This window comes from Ochotona princeps, chromosome 5 (genome assembly GCF_030435755.1).
Source record: "Ochotona princeps isolate mOchPri1 chromosome 5, mOchPri1.hap1, whole genome shotgun sequence".
In the NCBI taxonomy this organism is placed as follows: domain Eukaryota; kingdom Metazoa; phylum Chordata; class Mammalia; order Lagomorpha; family Ochotonidae; genus Ochotona; species Ochotona princeps.
The window spans coordinates 17,256,524-17,275,827 of NC_080836.1; the positions used below are offsets into that span (position 1 = coordinate 17,256,524).

General features: G+C 40.0%; 1 protein-coding gene across 1 annotated transcript in view; it reads left to right on the top strand.

Moving 5' to 3' along the window:
* Positions 1–13,275, top strand: part of SLC35F5 (solute carrier family 35 member F5) — a 35,758-nt gene extending 22,483 nt beyond the window's left edge. The window contains exons 12-16 of the mRNA XM_058664405.1: positions 2,934–3,093; positions 4,675–4,765; positions 8,244–8,398; positions 8,903–8,996; positions 12,448–13,275. Of these exons, the coding sequence (XP_058520388.1) occupies positions 2,934–3,093; positions 4,675–4,765; positions 8,244–8,398; positions 8,903–8,978 (482 nt within the window). The 3' untranslated portion in view covers positions 8,979–8,996; positions 12,448–13,275. The remainder of the gene's footprint in view (positions 1–2,933; positions 3,094–4,674; positions 4,766–8,243; positions 8,399–8,902; positions 8,997–12,447) is intronic.
* Positions 13,276–19,304: the final 6,029 nt, after the last annotated feature.

The following is a 19,304-nucleotide window of genomic DNA, read 5'->3' on the forward strand; positions in this document are numbered from 1 at the left end:
GGAGTGCTGGTTCAAGTCTTTGCTTCCTGCTAATAAACCAGGGAAGGCAGTGGCTGACAATCCACCTACTTGGGCGCTGCCATTCCTGTGGAAACATGAATAGATTTCCTGGCTCCTGACTTCAGCACGGCCCAGACCCAGCTGTTGCAGTCATCTCGGAACTGAACCAGCAAATGAAAGATATCTGATTCTCTCTCCTCCACCCCACTCTCATTGTGTGCTTGTGTGTGTGTGTGTGTGTGTATCTGGGTGTATGTCTGTGTCCCTACTTTTATCACTCTTTCAAATAAGTAAATATTTTTAAATGATAATTTTTATGACATCTTATTTTGGAGTCATAGAAAATTTACCTGGAATGCAGTAAAACGAGCATTATAGGTGGATGGTTGGCTAAAGGTTAATTTACTTTAACTAAGGAGGACACACATAAACCTAGATTAGTTCTTTTCATTAGTGATGTAAGGGAAGCCAGTTATCAGTTTGTTATCAGTTTGTTCCTACAGTAGCAGGATTTGGGGAAGTTAGGTTTGGAATGTGGAGGTTCTTCAGACAAGGGAATGTGAATTTCACTTTAGGGAAGTATAGGAAGGTATGTAGCACAAGATTCTGGAAGTGCTGGGCAATAATGAAGTGATTCGGTAATGTGTTTGCAGTTCCAGAGGGTGTTAATTTATTTATCCCAGAGGGATCTCACATTTATAGTTCAAAGACCAGAAAATAAGTTTAATTCTTTTTCTTGTTTTTAAGATTTTATTTATTTTTAGTAATTATTTGAAAGGCAGGAAGAAAGAGAGAAAGTGAGTCTGAAGCCAGAACCCGGGATGCCATCTAAGTCTTCCACGTGGGTGTCAGGGTTCCCAATACTTTCTTCCACTGCTTTCCTAGGCACAGCACTAAGGGGTGCTGGATTGGAAGCAGAGCAGCTTTGGCTGGAACGCCAACCATTCAGTGTGAGATGGCAGTGTCAAAGGTGTTCGTTCAACCTGCTGTGCTGTAATACCCATCTCAGATTTAATCCTTGATAAAGCCAGGTTGTGTTGTAATTAGAACACTGTTCTAATGTTATATAAGCATTTTAGATCATGAATCCATTTTGTATATGGGTCTTTATTAAATATTTTTTTCCTTTTTATGACTAAGTATTTTTAGGTTGGAGTCTGTAAAGCAAGATATGAGGATTTGGTGTGGGTGTTTTATTGGTGTAAGAGGTGCTGTGAAGGAAAAAATGGCTGGGAGTAAAGGAAGCAGGACAGAGAAAAAGAAAGAGCTGTATGTCCCAAGTACAGCTTGACCTAGTTATGGCAGATGTGAGGTGAGGTCTGAAGAGGAATAGGTCACATGACTAGTCACCCCTCAGGGCCAGGAGGGCCAGCAGGTGCATCACCAGTCACAAGTCATTGGCAATTGGAATGGCTGGGAAAGGCAACTTTGTTCTGTTCTTCAAAGACAGCTTTTCAGAGTTAGGGTGACAGTGAGTCTTTAGAGAGTGGTATTCAGCCTTGCTCAGAAGGTTTAAATAGGCTCCTAAATACTAACCCATTTCTTAGTTAATGTCGTGAATGTTAAATATATATGTACTATCATTTAATTTTCTCCGAAGGAACCTCTATAGTTAAATTCATGGATCTAAGAGTAGACCTGTGACATAAAACTATGTGAAAACTACAATCAAAATTACTATTAAAATGTATGCTTTTTTTGTAGTCTTTATATCACATGTGTGTAGTCATATGTAAGTTTCATTTCTATGATAAGGACAGCTAACCTTTATTAAGGGTTTACTCTGGGTCAGCTACCATGCTATATTTTATGTGTTTCTTCCAGATTCCCAGCAATCTAATATTGTAACTAGTGAAGTTTAGAAGAGGGTCTTCATGTTGCAGAAGGTTTACACTTCTACTGAATGGTAGCATTGGGGCTGGAACTCAAGATGATCAGACTGTGGAACAGACTAGCATTACAAGTTTAGTCTTTCTGTGTTAGCAGTCCTTTTACACTTAGGTCATGTATTGAATAACGTACAGAGTCTTCAAAAAATTCATGGAAAACACATATTAAGACAAACTGTGCATAGATTGCAAAATGTTATTCACCAGAATAAAATTATCTTTTAATTGCTATGAGCTTGGTGAGTTGTTCTCATGTATGTAATCACCAACTAGCTTTTGAATGTTGGGAAGGCAGGAACTAAGAATCAGGTCTTCTGTGGAATCTCCTTTCATTGCAAAGTTCTAGGACATTATATTTTTAGTAGATAAAGTTCAGAAGATTTTTTAATTGTTTTATGACACATGTTGATAGGCACTGGGTTCTCCCTACTCCCTCCACAAATTCCCTCCTTTCCCCTCTGTTCTCCCTTCCAGTCTTACAATGATTATCTTTCTTGCATTTTCACAAGTCCATCATGCAGCCACTCTGAGGTGTCTCCCTACAGTGTAGGAGATTATCAGCCATTTCGCTGTGAGTCCATCCTTGTACTGCATGCATGAGGACATACTTCTGTTTCTACCTATGAACATGATTTCTGCTACACTTCCATTATGCATCCCCTTAGCTACAGTTCACCACAGGGAAAAAAACGGTGCGTCTTCATCCCCAGGACGTTGATGAACATGTAACAAAGGTGTCAGAGTGATGCTAGGAAATAAATTTTTAAAAATTAGTTTAAGGGGTTTGTTCCACAGTAGTTGCTCTCACATAGAGGGTAGTAGGATTTCAGACTAGATGATCACCATTTTCTTCATGCAGTTTTTCCTCATGTTGAGCTAGCTAGTGACAGGACTAACTTCACAACAAACCAATAGAAGTTCCAGTTGAGGAAACTTGTTGGAACTCTTGGTTTAAAATTTAGTGTTTTCGAATTATAGACATATAGGCTTGGAAAATTGAAATAAATCATAGTTTTAATTTGTGTTTCCTCCATTTCTGTTTAGGTTTTGTAGGTTTATTTAATCTGTTGCTCTTATGGCCTGGTTTCTTTTTGCTTCATTATACTGGATTTGAAGATTTTGAGTTTCCAAATAAAGTAGTATGGATGTGCATTATCGTTAATGGCCTTATTGGTACGGTTCTCTCAGAGTTCCTGTGGTTGTGGTATGTACTGTTTATTCTCATTTGTTGACTTTCAAATAGTTTAGGTACTATTTTTCTGTCTTTTGACAGACCTTTCTCTGCACCCCCCAACACACACATACCCGTACACACACTTCTGCATGCCCACTGGGTACGTACACACTAGGTAGTGCTTTGTACACACAGGGAACTCAGTAAATAATCGAAATGTTCAACATTTTGTACAAGTTTATAGAAATGTAAGTATGATGCAAGTGAATATAATCCTTATCTAACAGACATCTGAATTTATGAGATGTGTATGTCAACTATGAATTAATTCTAAATGAAAGTCTGTGAAATATTGCTTACTTAAAAGATTCTTTGGAATATCTAGTGGTAAGTAGGTTTTTTGTTTGTTTTAAATAGTACTATTTTCAAGACTTTTGATAATGATTAGTTTGAATTGTTAAAATATAATATGAAATACGTATCAGTATGTAGTAATCTTAATTGGAACACAATATCATGTGTGGAGTGTAAGAAACTTTTTAACTGTAGAGCTTTATACTAAATCCTATTTCATATGTAATAGGAACTTAAAAAGAAAATTCAAATTGTGCTTAAACTCCAATTGAGACAATTGACTAGCTTTCCCTTGCAAAAGACTGCAGCAGAAATCTTATTTTCAATGAAATCTTAATATTCCTCTCACACCATGCCAGTTAGCAAAGTAGCTACTTATTATGCTGCATAATCATTTCATTTTATGTAATACTTAAAGATTTACTTTACATTGTGCTAATTTACATTTTCCTTTGGTGATCTGAATTTCCTTTGATATCTCAATTCATTATTCATTCACTTTTTCCTCTTTTATTACATGCATTTTAAATGCTTATTTTTTTTCATCCTGAAATATTTATAGGTATCAAAAAAGGCTCAGACATAAGCTGAATAGGAAAAAACTGGGTTATAGCAAACAAGGCAGATATCCAGGAATATATGCTATATTTGGAGGGGAAAGGAGAACTTTACTTGGTCCCTGAACCAGCCAATGAGTGGTAGAAAACACTATTTCAACTCTCCTAAGTCAAGCCTGTTTTAGATACTTGAATGGTATTTTGTCAAGAAATGGCCTTTAGTAAGGCAGTATTGCTAACTTTAATATGGTGAACTAGAGTTTATTTACCTGTAATCTTCATGGGTTTTTGGTTCTAATGATAGGCATTATGATTTTATCTCAGAATGCATTTTCTTATAGATCCAAATTGTTACTCTATAAATGATTTTTCTGTCTATGTATCATACAATATTTTCCTTCAGCTAAACAATATTAGATGCAGATGGATATTTCACAATTTGATATCAGTACTGATTAGCGGAAAAAAATGGCTTTTATTTAGGAGAGTACAAAATTTCAACAAAAGTTGAAAATTACGGTGAGCAAGTCTTGAGAATAGCATAAAATACTTTGAACCTTTTAACTTACATATTTAGAATTTTTAAATGTAAACTTTGAGAATCATCTTAAATTTTATCTTTAGCTTAGCATAGAGTCTTTGTTCAATGTTCTTTGGTTCTTTTATTTTTTTTAATGTAGAAATATGTAATTTTTTTTAGGGGCTGCTTTCTTACCTCATCATTGATAGGCACACTTGCACTAAGCCTTACAATACCTCTGTCCATTATAGCTGACATATGTATGCAAAAGGTAAGCCAATCTACTTATTAAATATTTTAAGCATATTAAAAGAAATCAAAGAATATGTCTCAATTGTAAGGGATACAAACATGGATAATACTCAATGCATTCTCTCCCAAAGTGTTCTATATACATAGAAGTATAAAAAGTATCAAAGATATGGATAGTTTCCTAGCTTTTTTGCTTCCTTTTTTTTCCTAGATTTTTAAGAGCAATATCTTTAGATGTGGTTTGCCAATATATGAGCTTATTGTTGTCTGAATGTTCTTGTATAAGTTGGGCCAGAACAGGGAGAACATTTTATCACGTAAGTCCTAGTCTTTTGATTTCAAGGATAAGCTCCAGAGGCTCCTTGCCATCACGTTCATGCTAATGTAGATATGAACAGCACATGAAGTTTTCTTTCTCCATGAATGCTCGTCTCTGTCTGGATTCAGGAGAGGATGTGTTCCTTCCCTCAGCTGGGAAGCCCTGGTCTGCACATGGGGCTGTTGTGATAAGCACTGGTGATGGTAACATCAAAGAGACAGACCCAGGACTCCGCCAGCTGTTAGGAAGGAAGGGGCGGGTTGACAGGGTGACGGGAGGAAAGAGGTGTGCCTTTGCCCACTGCTGGAAGATGGAGTGCAGCCAGTCAGCTTCAAGTTCAGGGTTTTCAATCCCTGTGCTAAGGAACAACAATGTGTGTGTTTGTGTGTTTAGTATCAGCTAAAAGAAGAAATACTTGAAAGTCCAAAGGCTTATAATGCATGCAAGCAGTAGTTGGGCTTTATAGCTGTTTTTTGGCCTTTGTGTAGTTTTGAAGAATAAAGACAAAGTGTTTTCAATAATAGTATGTTTAATTTTTAAAAAGTTTTGTGTTCATATTTAACTTTGTTTCAAGGAGTGTGATTGTATAATAAAGTATACATAGCACTGAAATGACATATCCTTAAATTCTTTTTCTAAAAAAAGAGTTTTTTTCATTTGTTTATTTGAAAGCGTTAACAGAGAGAGAGGAAAAGACACAGAAGGCTCTCTCATCCACTGGTTGCTTCATTCTCCAAATGTCCACACAGCAGGTCTGGGCCAGTCCAAAACCAGGAGCCAGCAACTGCATTTGGGTTTGCCACATGAGTGGCAGGAACACTTGAGCCATGTGCTAAATCCAGAGTGCAGAGTAGGACCCAGAATTGTGATCCATTGCTGTGCTTTGTCTGCATCCCATGTGGATGCCAGTTTGAGTCCCTGCTGCTCCACTTCTGATCCAGCTTCTTGTTACTGGACCTGAGAAAGCAGTGGAAGACAACACATGTGATTGTGTCCCTGTTCCCATGTGGGAAGCCTGGATAGAGCTCCTGGCTCAACTCTAGTTGTTGTTTTATAGAGTTTTATTTATTTTTATTAGAAAGGAAGATTTACAGATATAAGGAGAGACAGAGAGAAAGATCTTCTGTCTGCTGATTTACTCCCCAAGTGGCCACAACTGAGAGGATGCAAAGCCAGGAGCCAGAGGCTTCTTCTGGGTCTCCCACGTGAGTACAGGATTTCAAGGCTTTGGACCTTGCTCAACTGCTTTCCTAGGCCACAAGCAGGGAGCTAGAAGGGAAGTGGAGCAGCCAGGACCGAACTGGTGCCTACAGGAGATCCCAGCATATGCAAGGGTGAGGACTTTAGCTACTAGGCTGCTGTGCTGGGCCCCCAACCCAAGTTATTACAACCATTTATGCAATGAACCAGTGGAATGTAAACTCATGATTTCTCTCTCTCTTGCTCTCTGTATCTCTTTTCTACTCTTTCTCTGCAGAGTAGGGTCCAGCTTTGTGGGATTGAGTTCCTGATTGATATCCCCTACCAGAGTGTGGGTTTGAGACTTAGAAGCTTGTTTCCCTCCAGCATACTGCTAATATTCCTGGGAAGGGTAGGAAGTGAGCCCTCTGTGTGAGACCCTGAGACCATCAGAGAAGACCTGGCTGGGGCCTCCTGGCCGACTGTGTAACCTGCAGTGACAGTGTCTGCCTCCATCAGGAGAATCTTTGATAGATTTTAATATTTTCCAGGTCCTTCCCTGACTCAGGATAGTAATTCTGCTCATCAACCAAAATGGTTATGTTACAGAGAAAGCACTGTGTATTTTGAGATTCTGAATAGACTGCTGTGGAAACCAGTTTTACTGCATTGATTTAAAAGCAGTGTTATTTTTTTTAAAAGGCTAACTTTAGGGAATTTTTAAAGAAAAAAAGTGACCTAGTTTCATTAAATGATTTTATAGTTTGTTTAATCAAATGTTTTAAGTTGAAACAAAAAGATTAAAAAAGGGGGGAAATATATGTTAAGTGTAATTGTTTAGAAAAATTAACAAATTAGTCTTTCTGAATTGTTTTAACCTCTAGAATTGCACAACCAATTAAAGGAGCAGACTGGGCCCTTGGTGGGGATTGAGGGCAGGGAGACTGTGGGATAAGTAGCAGGGTATACCTAGAGCTGTGTTAGAAACGTGGTAAGAAAAATCCTCTACTTTGATAGATCGTTTTTGGTTTTATTATCCTACCACATTTACATATGATTTCTGAATTTTTAAACACTTATTACAATTATTGCTGTTGGCGCTAACTGGCTATTTTAGTCTAAAAGTATTTGACCCCTAATGGAAGTATATCTCATAGATTCAAATTTATATTCAGGTATATTCAGGAATTAGAAATAATTTTTATTTACTTCGAGATTCTCCATTTCCTGACTTGATTTAATTATTTTCAAGGGATTATTGATGATCAAAATGGAAATTTTAGAGACAACACATAAATAACTGAGGTGGAGAGCATGAGACTTGCTTTTAGAAGTCATCCCGTGTTTTATCTACCTTCATAAATTTTTATTTATTAAAAGCTCAAGAGTCAGAGCTCCAATCTGATGGTTCACTCCCCCAAATACCTGCAGTGACTGAGTCTGCCTGGATGTAACCTGGTCTCTCTTATGGAGGTACTGGGTTATTATCTCATTCTGAACTGCCCTCAATTTCAAGGGTCTTAGAGGAGATAAAGTTTTGCAAAATTTTGCTTGCTTTTAATTCTGCCTTACCAAAGTACTCTAAGGTAACGTGATATCAACACAGCTGTGATGTATTTCAGAAGGTTAGTGTTTTGAAGGTGAGGTCAGGAGCTGAAGGGGAGGAGGCCGGCAGGACAGGCGGGAGGAAACGATGATGTGAGAACAGGTGATCTGGTTTTCAGGCCACACTGCCAGGGACGTGAAAGCTGTCTTGGCTTTTCATTAGCTGATTTTCCAAGCAAAAAGCATTGGTCGTTATTTAGGCAAACTGAAGTTCTGGGTTCTTATATTTAATAATAATAGTGGTGTCATTAATAATATATTGTCATTGCTGGACATTATCCTCAATATTTAACATTTCTGTTAGTTTTCCTAAACACGAAAGTTAAAATTGAACAGGAAACTTTCCTCAGTGGTAATTGCCAAAGTGATTTTTTTTTTTAAATTTTATTTTTAGGTGCAGTTTTCTTGGCTGTTTTTTGCAGGAGCTATCCCAGTATTTTTTTCATTTTTTATTGCAACTCTCCTTTGTCATTATAATAATTGGGATCCTGTGATGGTAGGAATCAGAAGAATTTTTGCCTTTATTTGCAGAAAACATCGAATTCAGAGGTAGGTTGATCTCCATTGTAGATTTTAAAAAACTGTTTGCTAAGTAAAAAATTAGTTCACTGTGAAGAATTACTGAAACATCGTACGTGGTCTCTGCATTATGCTAGATAAAAATAATTTGCTAAGATCCTTTGGGTAATAATTTTTTTCATTGCTACATTTCAGAGAAAGTGTTTTGATTTACAGGTAAGAGTAGAATATTTTTAATGTGGCTACAATGTTATTTAAATACAGAACATTTTTATTGATTTGGAAATGATTCAAAATGGAATAATACAATTGCCTCAATATTTCTTTATTCCTTTGTTTTTAAAAGAGGAAGTTTTTGATATTTTTCTGTAAAGTACTTGAAAAAGATTAAGAAATCTTGGCCTGTGTCAGCTCTGTCAGTAGCTAACATCCAACCTCGCAGGCTCAGCCAGAATAGACCACTTTTAAGCTTCCCCTACAACCTTAAAATTGCCCTGAACTGTTATTGCTTTTTCTTCCCTCCAACCCCTGAAGAGTTCCAGAAGACAGTGAACAGTGTGAGAGCCTCATTCCTATGCATGGTGTGTCACAGGACGATGGAGCTAGCTAGCTGTTGCCTAGAGCCCAGGTTTGTATGAAACTGGCATTAGTGTAGCATGAGATTCTTATTCTTGTGATACAGAATTGGTTTTCCATAATTGGTTATTTGAGAACCAATGTCACCTAAAGGCTGAGGGTGTAGTCTCTGGATTCAAAGTGCCTTGGCTTCCAGTCCAGTGTCTCTAACTGGGATGCGATGCAAGATCCTGTCCATTCCCCTTTTCTCCTCTCCTCTTCTCACCTCTTCTTTCCTCTTATCTTCTCCCTCCCCATCCTATCGCCTCTTCTCCTTCCTTCCAGATTTATTATTATTATTAATTAATTATTTATTGGAAGGCAGAGTACAGAGAAAATGGGAAACAGAGAAACATCTTTTATCTGCTGGATCAACCCCCTAGTCATTTTAATAGCTAGGGCTGGGCCAGACTGAAGCCTGGAATCTGAAACTCCACCAAAGTTTCCAACATGGGTGACAGGAGATCGAGCACTTGGGCCATATTCCACTGCTTTCCCAGGCATATGAGCAGGGAGATGGTTCGGAGGCGCAACAGCCAGGACTTTAACTGGGGCTCATACAGGATACCAGCATTATCAGTGCCACAAGACCTGCCCTGTATTTGAGATTCTTAATCTCTTTGTTGTTTTGCTGTTGTTGTTTTTAAGATTTATTCTTGTGGAAGTCAAGAGTAACAGAGGGATATAGGAAAGGAGAAAGAAAATCTTCCATTGATGGCTTATTCCCCAGATAATACAATAGCCCAATCTGGGCCAGTCCACAGCCAGGAACCAGACCTCTGTCTGGTCTCCTCCATGAGAACAGAGACCGAGTATGTGGGTTACCTTCTGTTGCCTTCCAAGGCACCTTAGCAGGAGTGCTGAAAGCAAATGGAACATTGGGGATTTGATCAGCCCTCCAGTAGGAGATGCAGCATTAACAGCAGTAAGCTAACTCACTGCCAGACAATAGCAATCTTTTTTTTTTTTAAGACTGTATTTTTGAAAGACAGAATGACAGAGATTTGGAGAGACAGAAAAAGAGATCTTCCTTCCACTCCCACTTCCCAGATGGTCACAATGGCCAAGACTGGGCCTGCTGCTCGAGTCATCACGGGTGCCTCCCAGGATGTGTGTTAGTAGGAAGCTGAAATCAGAAGTTAACGTGGTAGAGTAACCCAGGTACTTCCAGACTGCATGTTGGCTTCCCAGGCAGTATTTTCATCAGTGCCTCAAGTGCCTTCTCCTGTTTTGTTTTGATTAAGAGAAAAAATCCATTTATTGTTTTTTTAGTGAGATTTTGAGGAAAGAGTAAAGCCAAGTGTGTGTTTATTTGTAATTTTTAAATTTAAAAATTTGGTAAGTATGTTGTGGTGCAGTGGGTCTTAACCTACCACTTTGGGGTGTCTGCATCCCATATCCGAATGTGTGGAGCCAAGTCCCACCCCCCATTTCCTATCCAACTTCCTGCTGATGTACCTTGGGGAAAGCAGGCAATTTCCCAAATACTTGGCTGCTTCTCCCCCATGTGGTAGACCAGATGGAGTTCCAGGCTTTGGCCTGTCTTGCTCATTATTGCAGGCATTTGGGGAATAAACCAGCAGTTACAAGGTTTTTCTTTTCACTCTGCCTTTCTAGTCACCATAAACACTATTATTATTTGTTTTAAATTATTTATTACGTTGGATTATGTGACACAGTTTCATAGGCTCTGGGATTCCCCCATCCCCTGCCTGTGCCCTCCCCCCATGGTGGATTCCTCCACCTTGTTGCAGTATTACAGTTCAAATTAAGTTGAGATTCTTTCGTTGCAAACATATACCAAGCATAGAGTCCAGCTACTTATTGTCCAGATGGGTTGAACAAACTAGTTTCTAGGGGAGACCATCTCTGGTCTGAAGGCAGAGCTGGCAGAATATCATCCCGAACAATTAGAAGCCCCAGCACAGCATCAACAACAATTTACAACATTATGGAATTAATTGACATGGTATTGAGTAATCAATACGTTATAACAGTGCAAGTTCTTAACCACATCCTGTGACTACTTCATTGACCCTTCAGTTTTTGTTTGTACACAGAACCAGCTGCTATACATCTTAAAGTGGCTATCGGGTACTATTCAGCTGTCTCGTGTCTGTTTTCATCTTAGTATTTAGCAGTTTATAGTGTTGACGCATAATTTTGCTGAACTTGGTAGATTTTAGGATAATCTAAACTGCCTTACAAATCTAACAAGCCTTTGTCTACAGTTGAGGTGCAGAACAGTTTTAGGAGGGGTGTGCAGAGAAATCTTCCACCCCCTAGTGAGGAGTAACTAATCTTTGTGTCCTATCTAGTAAGGTATATGTGGATCCATGCTGATCGGTTCCTGTTTGGTTCTAAGCTTTCTTTGTATTTCTCTGACTATTCTATGTTTTTTTGAGGGGGGGTTCCGGAGCGACCCTGATGGTCATTGCAAGCGAGGGTGGGGATCCAAAGTTGGAACCAAGTAAGGACCAGGAGAAGCTTCTCTCCCTAATCCCGAAGGAAGTTTGCTGTTCTTCTGTTTCTGCAGATCTCTCAGGGTTCCTGGCTATTATGACCTTGGGTCTTGTGAAGAAGGATTTGGGCTTCTTCCATCCCATGTGGTAGATCCAGACGGGGCAGGGTAACCTCGGAGTTCTCAGCCTCCGAAAGCACTCCAATTCCCCGTGTTTTCCTTGGCTGTTGGGATGTAGTCCTTGGTGCCCATACTGATAGTCCTTGGTGAGGATCCGAGTCTTCAGGGTTGGGATACAAACCGCCTCCTGTCTACCTGCTCCACTCTGGGGTCCCCCCTGTTTTGTGCATATGACCTCCTATTAAGAGATTGTCAGGATCGCTCCTGGTTCCCCTTATATGTCTTTGTAATTTAACTATTGTTTAATGCTGATTCTAGTCTGTTGTCTATGAATTACCTGTTATGTTTCTGATAGGTTATACTTTACGTCTTCCACACACATTCTAAGGAGATGGAAGACTTCTCTGCCCTCCCGCCCTGTTTGCGAGTAGCTTAGGGTCTTAAGAGTATATTAGGTTTTACAGTTCTTTGATATTGAACATAAGCAAACTGCTTATGTTCAACACTATTTTTAAAGCTGTTTAATGCTGTAATTGTATGGCGTCTTCCCATAGCATGCTGTTCATTATTGCCATACTCACACTCAAACCTACCCCTGCCTAGGCAAGGTTTCAAGATGTCTGGAAGTGAGAGCTGGACAAAGGAGGCAGAGTGAAGACTGAAGACAGTGAGAGTAGTGGAGCAGTGCTGAGCAGAACAGGTTGGACAGGAGTCTTTGTCACCATATGTGTAATAGTTGGAGCCTACCAGAATAAAGTAAGCTATTACGACACTGTGTTGAAGCACTCACAGTATTGCATGTCAGCCTTTGACACTGGTGTAGAAATCAAAATCCAAAGCTATGGAAATTGTAATATAATTACATCTTTATTTTTGTTTCTAGCTTGCTCGGGGAACATTATGCGGTGAAGAGACAATCTCTGGCAAGTTTTTGTAGAAAAATGCTTCAGTGCCTAGTCTGAAAAATGACAGTTTCAGTTCTTTGAAACTCTAAAATATATTTTCCTCATATCTGTTTTCTTCATTTTCGTAATGAAGTACCTTGCTGTGTAGCTGGGTCACATGTCACGGAGTGATAGGACGTTGGAGTCCACAGTCCATCCACAGGACCAACCTGCCTTACACAACCAGGAAGTTAGTCAGCTGGTGAAATCAGTTCAACTAATCACGGAAGAAAATCCTAATGTTCTGGAGACCTTATTTTCCATTTGTCAGACGCTGGACTGAACTACAAAAATATTTTCAAGAAAGCATTTGTGTAGATCGATGTTTCTGGCAGGAAAAATGCTGAAGTAAGCTGGCTGTTATAGGTACGGATTATCTTTTAGTTTTGTAAAATATTGCCAATTAACTACACACAAAAAATTGTCTAGTTTATGCATCAAGTATGTTCATGCAAATTTGATTGAACTTGAAAGAGAATAAATGTTTGAACAGATCTGGTTCACTTACACTACATAGACCGTATTATCTTTCCATAGCATTAGGTGCCTTGCGTTTTAAATCTGTGACAAACCATGACAAATTTTTTAATGTCATATGAAGAATTACGTATTTCTAAAGGTTGTATTGTTGTAAATTTAATTGACAAAGCTCTGTTTAATTTAGAGTTTTGAAGAAATATTCTCTCTTCAATTAAGACATTTTCATAATGGAATGATTTAAATTGAAGTCATAAAGAGTATTAAAATAAAATGTTTATATATGTGTATTGTGGATGTATCAAGTGATTTCTAATTAGTTTTTTTTCTAAATTAATGCCAAATTACTCCAGAGCTGGACACCTCTTTTCTTTAAATGACTTAAGTTTTCCTGAATGAAGTTTTCATGGTTAATAGGTCCAAGAAGATAAGCAAGAGGAAATTCTCCTTGGAAAATACCTATGATTTTTTACTCTAGTAGGATTAAATATAAAATATTGCCACCATTCACCTTGACTGTGCCGCGTGTGATGTGACTGCTCTGGGAGGCGCCTCGCTACCCATCACTGTTCCTGTGTCCCAGGACTCAGTTTTTTAGTTAATCAGAATCCATTCTCTTGTCAGGTTTGATGAGAACGATTTAGTTCTCTTAAAAATTTCTCAAAGATTCTGATTTTTAAAAAACATTTATTTTATTTTTATTGGATAGTCAGATATACAGAGAAGAGGAGAGAGAGAGAGAAAGATCTTCTGTCGGTTCATATACTCCCCACGTGGCCACAACAGCCAGAGCTGAGCCAATCCAAAGCCAGGAACTAGGAACCTCTTCCAGTTCTCCCACGTATGTGCAGGATCCCACAGCTTTGGACCATCTCTACTGCTCTCCCAGGCCACAGGCAGGGAGCTGGAAAGGAAGTGAAGCAGCCGGGACATGAACCTGTACCCATATGGGATCCCAGTGCATGCAAGGCAAGGATTTAGCCACTGAGCCATCATGCCAGGCCCCTTATTTATGTTCTTAAAATCGGCTTAGTGTTACTACTGGAAATCTATTATGAAATTTAGTTTTCTTTCTACTTAAACCTAAGACCTTCTGTATATCATAATAATTTGAAAGATTGTACATGGTAATCTTGAATTTGACATGGTGGAGGTATGTTAAGAATGTGAACGTACTGAAGGCAAGTGTGATCGAAATCGGTGACTTAGACGCTTCTTCCCTCTGTGTTTGCCGTTTGACCATTCACCGAGACTGAGCAACTTGCAGAGCAAAATGTGGAACAGTGAGGATGAAACTTACATTGTAAATTATCCCGTAAGTGTGGCAGGAAAAGAGGCTGACCTCGGGAGGTTTTGGTTGCTCCTGGGCTCTGTGCTCACATCACAGGAATTCTGGAAGCAGTAATCCTCAACATGCTGACTAGATCTCCAGTGGGACTTTTACTAGGCTAGTGTATTTTAATCGAAGAACAACTTCTTTGGAAGGTAGCAAAAGTTAAACTGGCCCAGGGAAGAGTATGAATTTACACAGCATCGGTCTGCCGGTCTGCCTACCTGTTAACCTTTCCTCTCAGGATGTATTGATCTGCATGGTGGTTGTTCTGAATGGTGTAATCGGGTGGAGTGAAAATTGCAACTTTCCATGCTGCACCTCTGTAATAAAGGGCATCAGCTCTTAAGAGATGAAGTGCTGGGCTCCTTCCCATCCGGACCTCCCGGAACTAACTAGACGGCAGACCCTTGGCAAAGGCGGGGAGAGGTTCTGTACCAGCATGCGCTCGTGTCCTTCCTCTCTCTTACTGAACCTGAAGACGCAAGTAAGCACTCTTTGAAATCTTGTTTTCTGTTTTTTATATTCCTGTCCATATCACTGGAGGGAGTCCTGCTTAGGTAAACATCAGAATCTCAGGGTCAATGAAACTGAAGTGAGGCAGCCTCACACTGCTTGTATTGGTGGGAGGCTAGGGAGAGGCAGAGCTTAGAAAAGCCAGTAGGAACATATAACACATTGATCCTTATCCCTTTAGATAAGTTTTGATTTTTTCTCTCTCTCTCTCTTTTTTTTTCTTTGCAATGGTGACTCTTCCAGTTTGACTTAATTAATTCCTTCTGTTACACTGATTTTCCCCTTGGCAGCCGAGTTTCTGTAGAAGCTGAGCTCACAAGGTTAAGTGTGAATATTCTCAGAGGGATGCAGCCTTGTTGCAGGAAGAATGCTAATGCCCACTTTAAAATCAATCATGCAGAGCCAATTTGGGCTTGCAAAGTATGATCCTGGAAGCCAAGTTTGCTGGTAAGGCTCTGTGGGAAGGCCACACTGCTAATCCTCACTGTGCTGCCCGAGGAGACAGACATGTCTCTAATGAAGGATTAAGAAGGAATTCATTAGAAAATAGTATTTCCACTACCTTATTAGCAAATAAATGTTTCATTTTGAACAATTCTGGTTGACTCCTTTCTCTCTAATCCCTGCTTGAAATGTTCTTTATTGCTCAATATTTTAGGAAGAATTCACAGAAGTTAAGGGATAAATAATTATCTGTGTGACACCTATAGATTTGCCTTTTGTGAAGATTGATTTGTTTTTATTTGAGAGGCAGATTTACAGAGAAAAGGAGTGACAGAGAGATAGGAGAGACAGAGATCCTGCATCTGCTGGTTCGCTGCTGAAATGGTTCCAGCAGCTGCAACTGGGCCAGGAGTTCCTTCTGCTTTCCCAGGCCTTAATCAGGGAGCTGGATTGAAAGTGGAATATCCAGGACACTGACAGCCATATGAGATGCTGGCACCACAGGCAAAAGGTTAGATTGCTATGCCACAGTGCCAGTCCCGCAAGTTAACTTCTGTAGCAAGCATGCTGTTATCTGATTTCTTGTTACTAGAGATATGACATTTGAGAGATGTTCAGTCTACAGAATTTGAAGTTAGGATTGTATTGTAATCTGCGTCATATCTCCAGAATTCTGTTCTGAATAATTGAGATACAGTTTTTACCTAGATTTGCAGTTTTTCTTCAGTTATCTTTTCATTAGGGGAGGTGTTTGGGACAGCACTTTGTTGCCACTTGGTGGGCATATATCCCATATTGCAGCACCCGTTTCAAGTCCTGGCTCCTCTGCTTCTGATCTGGCTTCCTGGCAACAGCACACATTCTGGGAAGCAACAGATCAAGGCTCAGACACTTGGGTCTCTGCCATTCACATGTGAGACCCAGGTGGAATTCTGGGTTCCTAACTTCCACCCAGCCCAGCCTGGCTGTTGAGGACGTTCCGAGAGTGGACCAGCAGATGGAAAACCTCTTTTTACTTGAGAGTTAGAGATGGAGTTCCTATCCACCAAGTGCCCTCAGTGGCTTGAGCCAGGAACAAGGACATGAAGCCCACATGAAGCCGTTTTACTTGAGTCATCCCCCCTCTCCCCAGCCCTGGTGATATACACTGACGGGTGGCTGGAGTCAGGAACGAGCTGGGAATGGAACCCAAGCATTCGAATGTGTGATGTGTGATGTGGGCATCTTAACGTTGGGCCGTAACTTATGCAACACTTAGGTTGTTTTAATGTCACATCTCCGTCAACCTCATCTGCCTATTCAAGAATCAATAAGACAGTGCTTCAGAGTTGTACCTATGTGCACAGAAAACTTTCCTTTAAACTTTAAAAACTTTAAAACTAGGCACAAAAGGGAGCAGTCATGATAAATTAAAGCGTATAATGACTCCTGGGAAAGTTCGTTATTTTGCTGTCTGGAGTAAAGATTGCATGACAACTGAAATTTTAATCTTTAATTTTTAAGATTTTTTTTGAAAGATTTATGGAGAGGCATACACACACACACACAGAGAAATCTTCATTGATTGACTCCCCAAATGGCCACAATGGCTGAAGTTGGGCAAATCTGAAGCCAGGAGCCAGAAGCTTCTTCCTGGTCTGCTCCTTGGGTTCGAGGTGTAAGGACTTGGGCCTTCTCTCAGTGCCTTCCTAGATACATTAGGAGACAGCTGGATGAGAAGTGGAGCAGCAGGGACTCAAATCAGTGCTTTTATGGAATTGTGGTGCTACAGCTGGAGTCTTTTCCTGCTACACCACAATGCCAACCCCTAAATCTTTGTTCTTTCTTTTTAAGATTTATCTGTTTAATTGAAAGGCAGAGTGACAGAGAAGAGACTGAGATCTGCCATCCACCAATTCCTTTCCCAGAAGGCTGGGCCAGGCTGAAGCCAGGTATCAGGAACTCCATCCAAGTCTCCTGAGTGGGTGGCAGTTACCCCGAGTACTTGAACCATCTTGCCCTGCTTTTCCCAGGCACATCAGTAGAACGCCGGAATGGAAGTGGGGCAGCCAGGATTAAAATCAGCACTCTGCGGAAGGATGCAGGGTGGCAAGCAGCAGCTTCTCCGACTGCAAGGTCATGCCTCTGAAAAAATAGCTTTTACATTATGTTCATCCTGAATTTTTGGCTGTCTTAAAAAAATGGCTTAAATATCAGAAAAACTATTTCTAATCGCAGTTTGTTTAAACAAAGCTTTTCTCCATTTTCCTATATTCATTGTATATCAACAGAATAGCAAATAATAAAATCATGAATATGTATTAAGAAAAAAATTGCCTGTGAAGAGAAGGTTGTGCTTCTCTCGTGTATTTTGCTGAAATATTGCTGTGAAATTGCATCATATCCAGTGCGTGCATGCCACAGGTGTGGTGACACAGAAGTGATTTTGGTTTTGAATTAGGGCTCTGGTACAGGGACACGCCCATAAGGATGTTTCCCTTGTGATATTGTAAACCGGAAAATGGGAAACTTCCAAATTGGGATTTTTAACGTGTTGCTTCACAGTATTTTTAATTTTACCTATGATTTCTTTGTGAACAATTACTTTTGTTAGCTGCCAGCTTTTGCCCTCAAATGCTAACCGTCCAGCATGTCTTACCTTGGTTTTCCTACTTTGTTTTTAATTAGGACAGAACATGACAAACCTTAGAGTACCCACTCATATCTGGGTCTTTGGAAGGCAGGCATGGGATTTCTGTATCAATAGTCATTTTTGCCACTAGGTGAATACAATTCTTGATAGGCTTACTGCTGATCTCTGCGTGCTAGGAATTTATCTTTTAATTACTTATTTTTAAATTAATTTTAAACATGGTCATGGCTCTTTTAAGGTGTTTATGTGTTTGTAAGCTAAAGACAGAGAGTTCTCATACATAGATTTACTCACCAAATGCCCAGGCCTCCTACCTGACTGCCAGGACGCTAACCATTTGTGCCCTCACCCATTTGTGCTTCCCAGGGTGTGCGGGAAGCTGGCCTGCAAGACAGGCACGCCAGGGATGCAGACGGTCCAGGAAGCATCCTAACTGCGGTGCCAGGCACCCACCCCTCAGTGGGTGTCCAGTGTCAGACCGTGTGACATTGAAAGCCAAATTCTATGAAAGCCTATCTTTGTCATTATCATTCTGGAATACTATGTAACACGGCAAATTATTTTGACTTTTGCAGTAGCATAATGTAAAATCATAGGAAATAATTGTGTGTGCAACTTCCAAGTAGAGCTCTGCTTGTCTCTGTAGCTCTGCCTTTCAAATAGAAATAAAATTAACCGTAAAAAAAAAAAAAAAAGGTTACTACTGTGACTCACCCTGGAGTTTGTGAGTTTTTGGGGCAGAGGGCCTCAGAATTTGCTTTTCTAGCAAGTGTGTAGGATAACACTGTTGCTCATCCCAGCACCGCCCTGTGGATCATTACTCTGCAAGAGCATTCACTTGGAAGCCGGATTCCCCCTGCTCCGCACTGCAGATTGATTTTGGTGGAAATTACTTATCGTGGAGACTACATTTCCTACCTGTTAAATGGAAGTCAATGCTATCTTCCAGAGACTAAGAAAGGAGATAGTAAGAGAGATCTTCAAAAAGTCCACAGTAAATGCATAGTATGAAAAACTGTGGATTTTAGGATTTTTTTTTTTACGTTAAAATAAATTTGCCCTTCCTGATTTCTTATGAACTGTGCAATACACTTGTATAATGGGTGTGCCCAGAACCTCTGGGTGCTTGCAAAATGCTTATTTCCTTAGTTTAAAGTGAAGAACTGAACTCAGTGTTTCTCATGGTTCCTATTCTGATTCCAGGGGCCAACACTGTGGCATAGTGGGTGAAGCTGTTGTCTGCCATGCTGGTATTCTATATGGGCACTGGTTCATGTCCAGGTGCTCCACTTCTCATCCAGCTCCCTGCTGCTGAACCTGGAAAAGCAGAGGAAGGCCCAGAGCTTGGGCCCTTGTACCTTCATGGGTGGTCCAGATGAAGCTCCTGGCTCCTAGCT